The 10,318-nt window shown below is 47.8% G+C and overlaps 1 protein-coding gene across 1 annotated transcript; it reads left to right on the top strand.

Moving 5' to 3' along the window:
- Positions 1 to 244: 244 nt before the first annotated feature.
- Positions 245 to 3,960, top strand: LOC142301100 (E3 ubiquitin/ISG15 ligase TRIM25-like). The gene has a single exon (XM_075342120.1). The coding sequence runs from the start codon at positions 245 to 247 to the stop codon at positions 1,841 to 1,843; it is 1,599 nt and encodes a 532-aa protein (XP_075198235.1). The 3' UTR covers positions 1,844 to 3,960.
- The last annotated feature ends 6,358 nt before the right edge of the window (positions 3,961 to 10,318 follow it).

Raw genomic sequence — 10,318 nt, 5'->3', positions numbered from 1 at the left:
TTATTTCTCAACATTATATCGATGTGGCCCATAATGAAAAGGGGTGAACCACGCCTTTAAGTGAATAGGTGTAACTACAACATCGCTAAGTATTATCAGTTTCGTTTCCTCCTTCCCTCAACTATGAGCCACGGTGTCTGCTGATCTGGGGGTGAAGGGTTTAAGTGAATGGATGTAACTACAACATTGTTAAATATTGAGTAACATTCACATTCAGTTTCATTTCTTCCTTCTTCCGTTAGCCATGGCGTCTGCTGATCTGAATGACGAGCTGCTCTGCGCCATCTGTTTATCTATTTTTAAGGATCCTGTAACGCTGAGATGTGGACACAACTTCTGCCGGGTCTGTATTGATCGTGTGCTGGATACACAGGACGAGTCTGGAGTTTATTCCTGTCCTGAATGCAGAGGAGAGTTTCAGGAGCGGCCGGCGCTGATGAGGAACATAAATCTTCATAATGTCGCAGAACGATTCCTGATTACTCAGCAAGAACAAGAGATCACCGGGATCTGCTGCACTTACTGTGTGGACTCTCCTGTACCTGCTGTTAGATTCTGTCTACACTGTGAGGCTTCTCTGTGTGAGAAACACCTGAGGGCTCACAGCAAATCACCAGAACACGTCTTATCTGATCCCAGCACTTCTCTGGAGAAAAGGAAATGTTCTGTTCATAAGAAGATCCTGGAATATTACTGCACTGAGGACGCGGCTTGTATCTGTGTGTCCTGCAGTTTGATTGGGGAACATAATGGACATAAAATGGAGTCACTCGATGAGGCCTCAGAGAACAAGAAGAAGAAACTGAGACATGCTCTCCAGAAACTGACCACAAAGAGAGTGAAAGCTGCGGAAAGAGTCTGGAGTCTGGAGGAGCGCAAGAGAAAAGCTCAAGGGAAAGCAGCTGGAGAAGCCGAGAGAGTCACTGCCCTGTGTACAGACATCAGGAGACGGGTGGACGACCTGGAGAAGAAGGTCCTGAGTGAGATCTCCAGGCAGGAAAAGGAAGAGTCACGGTCACTGTCTGCTCTGATCCATCAGCTGGAGATAAAGAAGGACGAGCTGTCCAGGAAGATGAGGCACATTGAGGAGCTGTGTAACATGACTGATCCACTGACCGTCTTACAGGAACCAGACACCGGGGACTTGTGTGATCCTGAGGAGGAGGGAGGTGATGAGGACACAGGGGGACATGATAAACAGCTCCATGATGGAGATGACCTGGATGTGGCTGTGATCTCACACACATTACACACATTATGTGAGGTAATATCAGGTATAAGGAGCGGGATCTATGTGGAGGATCCTGCAGACATATTACTGGATGTAAACACAGCTGCTAATAATCTCCTTATATCAGACGACCTGAAAACTGCAACCTGGACACAGAAGTACCAGAATCGTCCAGAAACAGCAGAGAGATTCCAGTGTAATAAGGTGATGAGCAGGAGGGGATTTACCTCAGGACTCCATTACTGGGATGTGGAGGGCAGTAGATCAGGGAGGTGGAGGGTGGGGATGTGTTATCCCAGTATAGACAGGGCGGGATATCAGTCACTGATTGGAGAGAATAACAAGTCCTGGATTTTGTGTAGATATAATAATCAGTATTCAGTGAGACATGACAGTATAGAGATCCAGTTACCGGACAAGATCTCCAGTGATAGATTCAGGATCTGTCTGGATTATGGGGCCGGGCAGTTGTCCTTTTATGAGCTGTGTGACCCCATCAGACACTTACACACCTTCACTGCCGCCTTCTCCGAGCCCCTTTATGCTGCATTATGTGTATTTATGGTATATGTTGATCACTATGGAGATAACTGGGTGAAGATTAGAACATAACAGGAAAGTAACATCAGAAAATTCCTTATTTGTAAAGTAACTTTCATTGTAAACATTTTTCTGAATTCTATGATTCTATGACATAAAATACATTTCCCTCTGGAGCCTCCTGAAATCTTCCTGTGTTTCCTGACACCACTGACCTTAAGAATAGATTTTCCACAGAGATCACTTCTCAGCAGTCTCATTATCAACATTTTTGTTATGTAATCTGAGAGCAGCATAATGTGGGGGCAAAGAGTCTGATTCCAGGGATGTGTCAATTACTGAACTGCTTGTGCAGTTTTGATATAATCCCTGTCTTCACTGCTGTAGATGTAGCAGAACTCGGAATGCTGAGCTCTGTATAACCCCGCCCACACCACTGATTGGCAGTTTCCTATGTACACTGTATATTGTCAGCAATCTGCCAATCAGTGCTGGGGTCAGGTTTACACAGACTAGCTGGACTAGCCACCACATGAGACCTAATCCTCTAGTGATAATGTCCTGCTGATAAAACACTGATTGAAATTACAGCAAGCTACTGAGCAATTGACACATCCCTGGAATTAAGGGTGCTTTACACGCTGCGATATCGCTAACGAATTATCGTCGGGGTCACGGTGTTTGTGACGCACATCCGGCGCCGTTAGCGACATCGCAGCGTGTGACACATATGAGCGACCTTAAACGGTCGCAAAAGAGACAAAAATCGTTGGTTTTGGAGAGGTCGTCCTATAACCAAAAATCGTTTTCTGCTTATTAGCGATGTTGTTCCTCGTTCCTGCGGCACCACACATCGCTGTGTGTGACACCGCAGGAGCGACGAACTTCTCCCTACCTGCCTCCACCGGCAATGCGGAAGGAAGGAGGTGGGCGGAATGTTACGTCCCGCTCATCTCCGCCCCTCCGCTTCTATTATACGCCTGCCGTGTGACGCCGCACGAACCGCCCCCTTAGAGAGGAGGTGGTTCGCTGGCCAGACCGACGTCACAGGGCAGGTAAGTGCGTGTCACGGGGGTAAGCAAGGTTGTGCGCCACGGGCAGCGATATGCCCGTGTGTCGCACAACCGACGGGGGCAGGTACGATCGCTTGCGATCTCGCTAGCGAGATCGCAGCGTGTAAAGTACCCTTTAGACTTTCTGCCCCTACATCATGCTTCTGTCAGATTAAATAGCAAAAACCTGCTGCCAGATTCCCTTTAAAGACAGATACTGTGGGAAAGAGACAACATGTCCCCTGTGTACAACAGGCTCAGCTCCGGTGTTAATTATTAGACGATATAGATGATATATTCCCCTTAGGGGAGATCTCCTGATGATCAGCCGATCGCTGCTTCCGCTTCCATTTAGTAAATGATTATCTTGACTCTGACAATTGGATCCATTTGCTGTTATGATGACATGAGTTGCTGGTCACAGATCCTGTTATTTTCATCCTGTGTAGTCAGCACATTGAGCACATGAAGGTGGCGTTTTCTGAATATTGAAATCACTAGTAGCATAGCCGAGTACTATGAGGCCGGAGTCACCGCCGCCGGCTCCTGCCTGTACCCTGATAGCTATATGACTGTAACAGCCGCTACTTTCAGCCATTACGAAAGGGAGATCACGGCATAAAGATTTATACAGCTGTCATTAAAGGAGATTTCCACTTATAGAAAAGTGATCCCCAATCGTTTCCCAGCATGTAAAATCACAAACGTAGACAGTACTCCCCCCTGCCCCGGTCCAGTGTCAGGTCGCAGCGATGTGCGTTGCAGTCATGGTGTCACCTCTGCAACCGATACGCAGAAACCAAAGCTGCGGTGGAGAACTGGTGCCGAACAGCGGGAGGGCGAGTACTAACTGTATGTTATAGGCTGGGAAACATATTGAAACTAGTTTTCTATAAGTGAAAAACCCCTTAAGTCCAAAAAATGCTGCATAAATCTTTAAACATTTAGCTCCCCCTAGTGGTGGCCAGAATTACTGTATATCGTCATACTGTTATAAAGAATCCTCATAAGCATGTAAGGATCTGACATCAGCTTCTTGTTAATGGTTTCCAGATGGCAAAAACTGAAAATATTTTAACTGTAATAAATACAAATGACTAATGATAAGACAAATGATTGTATAACTACAGCTAAAACTGCTGATAATAAATGGTATATTATTGCACATTACTGCTGGTGTTTTTATTGTGTGTGCGGCTCGGTGAACTGGGGGCAATTTTATAAAAATGTCTCATTACTACAGGAGTAGTCATCTGGGAGAGGCGGATTCAGGGAAGAAATATATTCACCTAATGTAACCTACAGTGGGATATGATTTCTCTGTACCGTATTTTTCGTTTTATAAGACGCACCCCAAATTTGAAGCAGGAAAATAGGAAAAAAATATTTTTACTGTTAAAATTGGGATCCGTCTTATAATTCTAGTGCATCTTATATTAGCTCACCAGGGGAGAGCGGCAGTGGTGGCGCAGCTCAGGCAGGTCACAGGAGGCAGGGTCTGTGATGCTGTGGGCTCGGAGGAAGGGGTGTCGCGGGTCAGGAGGGTCAGTGGCACGAGGGTCGGCAATACAGCGGGCTCGTGGGGTGTCACGGCAGCTGGCACCATTGATCTGCTGGTGGGCTGCAGGCTCCGTGGAATCTTCGGCTGTTCACACAATGGAATTCAAGAAAATGGCTGCAGAGCGAGCGCTTGCACAGATTGGCCTCTGCGTCCATTTTCTTGAACTCCATCGTGTCAACTGACAACTCAAAACAGCCAGCAGCCCACTGGCAGATTAATGGTGCCCGCAGCAGCAACACCCCACGAGTCCGCAGTTTCGCTGACTGTCCACTGACCCTCCTGAGCTGCTCCGCTGCAGTGACACCCCCCTCTCCGATCTCTCTCTATCTCCAACCCTGTGACACCAGTGCCGGTAAGGCTAAGTTCACACTTCCGTTGTTTTGCATCAGTCACAATCAGTAGTGTAACTGATGCAACGGATGCGTTGCGTTGCAGATAGTGGCACAACTGATGCTGCAAAAAAGATCAGTTGTGTTTTTCTTTTTTACTGGGTTTTTTTTTACGGCCGCCGGGCGATCAGCTGATCGTTCACAATAGCCAGCCACCGGGCGATAAGCTGATCGTTTCGGCCGCTGGAACTGAATTTACAGTCATCATGGTTTTTTACTGTGCGCATGCTCACAGTAAAAAAACCATTCAGCCGCAGACAAAAAACGTTGCTCCCGCCGGATGGTCAGTCAGTAGACGACTGATCCGTCACGCGGCGGATGCAACGCAGTGCTATCAGTCACAATCCGTCGCTAATAGAATTCTATGGGGGAAAAAAAGGATTCCTGCAAAATATTTTGCAGGATACCGTAATTCCTCAAGGCGGCGGATTGTGACTGATGCAAAGCAACAGAAGTGTGAACTTCGCCTATACCATACCCGGATTATAAGACACACCTCCATTCTTCCCCCGGTTTTGGGGAGAAAAAAGTGCGTCTTATAATTCGGAAAGTACGGTACAATGTGCAAACAAACATCTAAGAAAACTATGGGCCGGATTCATCATTTGTGATTTCATGAAGCCAATTTTCTTATTTTGTCTTTTTTTGGCGAATTTATTTTGCCCCAAAGTTTTCAAAATTTTGCACACAGTTCATGAATTTAGCAGAAAATAAAAATGCTCCATTTATTGCTTTAACTAGTATTTGTGACTAAAAAAAAAGTCACGAAAATGTGTCAAGGGGAAATCTTGTCTACGAACCAGGGACTAATGCCGGCGTCACACGGTACGATATAACGGGCGATATGTCGTCGGGGTCACGTCGTTAGTGATGCACATTTGGCATCATCAGAGATATCGTACCGTGTGACACCTCCCAACGACTGTGAACGAGCAAAAATACCTTATCGTTGCTCGTTGACATGTCGTTCATTTTCAGAATGTCGGTTCTCCTTCTGTGCTCCGGCTGTTTATCGTTCCCGTGGCAGCACACGTCGCTCCGTGTAACACCTCGGGAACGACGAACACAGCTTACCTGCGTCCTGCCGGCAATGCAGAAGGAAGGAGGTGGGTGGGATGTTACGTCCCGCTCATCTCCGCTTCTATTGGCCGGCTTCCGTGTGACGTCGCTGTGACTCCAAACGTCCCTCCCCCTTCAGGAAGAGGGTGTTCGCCGCCCACAGCGACGTTGCCTAGGGGGGGTAAGTGCGTGTGACGGTGTTAACTACTTTGTGCGCCACAAGCAAGTAATTGCCCGTGACGCACAAATGACGGGGGTGGGTGCGATTGCTTATGCGATTGCACGATTTATCGTCCTGTGTGACGTCGGCATAACGTGAGATGTACCATAAAAAAAAGCAACATCCGGCTGGAGCTCTTTTCAGGGGCCTCTGTATCCCTCTTTAGTAACCTTTAGGGTAGGATTCCACTTGCGAGAAACTCACGCATATCTTGCATTGCATCACCTGTCATGGCCTACCTCTCTCGACAGGAGCGGGTCGGCTTCTGTATTTCTATGTAGCTGATCCGCTCCTGTCAGGAAAGCGGCAGGCCGTGCCGGGTGATGCGATGCGAGATAAGCGTGAGTTTCTCACAAGTGGAATCCTACTCTCATAATGAATGTTGCCTACCCTCACTTCCTAGCTAGCTAAGTCACAAGCCTTTCTCCTAGGCTCCACAGCTTTTTCCTCCTCTGCCTGTCTCCATGTGTCTATTGCCAGGAAATGGGAAAACTATGCTTCCTATGTGCTGTCTGGTGCAGGGTATAGCGACGCCAGGGGGGAGTGCTTGATTAATCAGTCAAGAAATCACACGAGTCTCTGGTAAAGTAAGGTGCTGGTGGCCGGTGCTGTGGCCGGTTGCATTCGGGTCCCCCACCCAGGCTGGTGGTCTCTATAATTTTCCTCTGCACTGACTTTGTGTAAGATGGACTTCCTAGTCTGGAACTCAAGAGTCCGCTCCCGGCTGGATGTGGCCTAAAGAGCCGAGCCCGCAGATGCTGGCCCGTGGGCTCTATGGGCCCTGGCGGTGACCTCTTATTCCTTTCGGTGGGCTGTTGTCTTCTATCAGGGATTTTGGGTGAGACAGGACCTATAATCCTGGCCTTAATCGGTTGGTGAACCAGGCCGCTTATTTCCGGTCCTGGTTTCAGGGTCCGAGTACCCCCCTTTGTGCTCCGGTTTCTGGGTCTGTTCCCTGTGTCGGTACCGGCGGGCTACAACCCTGGCCCGGTACACCTCTGTTCTGCCAAGCCGTCTTCCCGTCTCCTGCTGACGGAGACCACCGTCTGCCATCTAGCCAGTGGCACCAGGGCTCCTACCCTGGCACTGTTCAACTTGAACTTTCTCTGCTGGAGCTACACTTAGCTTCAGCCCACACTCCTCTCTCTCCTTGAACTCCAAAACTACACTAACTACTGTTTTCCCACCCCAGGCTGTCTAGACCCCTGGGTGGGCTTGTTCAACGGCCTGGTCACGCCCACTGGTGTGTATCTTTCCCTAAGGGCTCCTTCACACGAACATGAAAAAAAGTACAGTTTTTTCACGTACGTATTAAAGGGGTGGTTTGCTCCCAGTGTACCGTGTTCTCCGTGTGTTATACGTAATAACACACGGAGAGCGGAAAGCCCCGCCTTACCTGTGTCTTCCGGAGCTGTCTGTGGTGCTGAATGACAGTGTCTGGCACAGGCCACGCCCTGCTGACGCTGCTTCCGGCCCCCAGTGAAGAAGATGTGGTGTTCAAATTCACTGGGGGTTGGATGGAGGTGACAGCCGTGGCAGAGACTGCAAAGCAGGTGGAGGTATGTGCTTTTTTATTTTTAAAATGACACGTGTGTTTCTCCGGCACGTGTCACATGGGCCCGTATCCACACTACATCCGTGTGGTATGTGTGCGGGCCGCGTGACACCCATGCTGCCGGAGAAAAATGGACATGCCTCTGTATGGAGCACACGGGCACACGTCTGCTCCACACGAAGGCACGGGCCAATGGCTGAACACGTGCGTGCACATAAACCCATTGATTTTAATGGGTTTACGTGTGCCCGTGTCTCCGGTACATGCGGGCACTGACCTAGCACGTACCGGAGATACCTGCGTGTGAAGGGGGCCTAAGGGGGGGTGACTAGGGTTTCAGGTCGACTGTGTGTTTCCTAAATAAGGGAAGGTGTTGTGCGGAGGCCTATCTGTGACTACCTAGTTTTGCCAGGGCGTCACACCTATACTATCAGGCAGCATGGGTACCCCATTCAGAAATGCTCGATCTAGCAAAATATAAAATCAATTGATCTGATTGTCACAGCGTGGCGAGAAAATAATTCCTAACTGAGCTGCGCCTATGCTCTGGAACACACTACCAAGAGCAATCCGATTAATTCCCAACATCCACAGCTTTAAGCGGGCCCTAAAAACGCATTTCTTTAGACTAGCCTATCCCCTCACCGCCCTGATCTAATCTAGTCCCTTTCTGCCCTTCATCACAAAATTTTTACTTCCAATTCTTGTCCCCTGTAGCTGTATAAATTCTGGCCGATGACCGGTCCATGCACCTGGTTTTGAATCCCCTATTAAATCGATGGCTGGACCATATATGACAAGCTTTTCTCCCCCCATTCACCTTTTGTGCCTCCCGTATTTCCTCATAGACTGTAGCTTACGAGCAGGGCCCTCACTCCTCCTGGTATCTTAATAGTGTTATTTTGTATTGTCTCATATTGTCTGTACATGTCCCCTCTGAACTGTAAAGCGCTGCGGAATATGTTGGCGCTATAGAAATAAAACTTATTATTATAACTCAAATAGTTTTTTTTGGTCGCAGAAACATCCATTAAGATGCAAAAACAGGTGATCAAAACATCTCATCTGTGCAAAAATTGTATAAGTAAAAATGGCAGCTCAAGATGCAAAAAAAGAAGCCGTCCCTGAGCCCCAGATCCTGAAAAATGAGAACGCCACAGGCCTCGGAAAATGGCAACAAAAGCACAATTATTTTTTGGGGCAAAATTCTGAATTTTTTTCACCACTTAGATAAAAGTGAAACTATCCATGTTTGGTGTCTACAAACTCGTACCGACCTGGGGAATCATAATGCCATATAGTGAACATGTTAAATACCCCTGGCCCCCCCCCCCCCTACCCCCCCCTGCAAATAACTGTGGATTTGCACTTTTAATATTTTCTCTTTTTTCAGTACAATATATGGTTAAACGAAAGGTGTCATTCAAAAGTACAACTCGTCCTGCAAAAAAACAAGCCCTCATATGGGTATATTGACATAAAAATAAAAAGGTTATGGCTCTTGGAAGGAGGAAAAAATGGAAAACCGCCAAGGGGAGGTGGTTGAAGGGGTTAATAGTAATATTTGTAGAGGGTATGCACTATCCCTCTTTCGTGCACTTGTTAGTAACATATCTGGCTTTGGGAAAGCTGGGTGATAGCTGTACCTATTTCTCGGCTGACCCAGCTTTCCCAGTGTCCGGATTAGGCTGCTTTCACACTACGTCTTTTTAACATGCGTCCTGAACGTTTTTTGCTGCAAAAGCGGATCCTGCTTTTACAGCAAAAAATGCATGCAAACGCATGTCTTATTTTGCAGGATCCTGTCACTGGATGTTTAGGGGCGGGCATTGGAGTCATGTGATCGGGAGTGAGGGGAACTAAACGTGCCAGACTGGGAGCTGGCATCTGACAGCTGCGAGGCTCGTAACCAAGGTAAACATCGGGTATACTTGCTTGGATACCCGATATTTACTTTGGTTACAAGCATCTGCAGCTGCTAGGAGCCGGCTCCCTGCACACGTTACCAACGTAAACATCGGGTAACTAAGAGAAGTGGTTACCCGATATTTACCTTGGTTACAAGTGTCCGCAGCTCTCAGGTGGGAGAGAGAGGGAGGAGAAGAAGGGGGAAAGACAGATAGATAGAGAGAGAGGGTGAGGGAGGGAGGGAGGAGGAGAGAGAGACAGATCACGCGAGACTGGTTCTGGGCATGCTCAGTACTTTCTGGGCATGCTCAGTACAAAAGCAGGATCCTGTTACAACGCAACTCAACGCATTCTGCTAGGCAGGATCCAGTGCTCATTGAAATGCATTGCAGCTCGCGGCGCAATGTGAAGGATCCTGTGAGATGCATTATTTTGACAAAGGTAAAAAACGCTACAAGTAGCGTTTTTGAAACATGTTAAAATAACGCAAAAGTACGGATCCTGTGTCTAACGCACGCAAACGCATGCGAACGCAGGTGGACGCGAGTCCATTGCAAATGCATTGAAGTGAAAACGCATTTGCACTGGATCCGTTTTTCCGCTAAAAAAACGTTATGGACGGATGTTAAATAAACGTAGTGTGAAACCAGCCTTAGATGCGGGGCCCAGGATCCTGGGGTGACTGTGACTCCTGCACCCCGGATAGTTATACCGCTCTCTGTAATATCTGCTTGGTTCAGCAGCAGATGTATCAGTCTATGTGTAATACACAGATATCTCCTTGTATATTGGAGCAGTTGTAT

Source organism: Anomaloglossus baeobatrachus, chromosome 4, assembly GCF_048569485.1.
Source record: "Anomaloglossus baeobatrachus isolate aAnoBae1 chromosome 4, aAnoBae1.hap1, whole genome shotgun sequence".
NCBI lineage: Eukaryota > Metazoa > Chordata > Amphibia > Anura > Aromobatidae > Anomaloglossus > Anomaloglossus baeobatrachus.
Note: the sequence above shows the minus strand (reverse complement) of the source record. Positions and strands in the feature narration are given on the sequence as shown.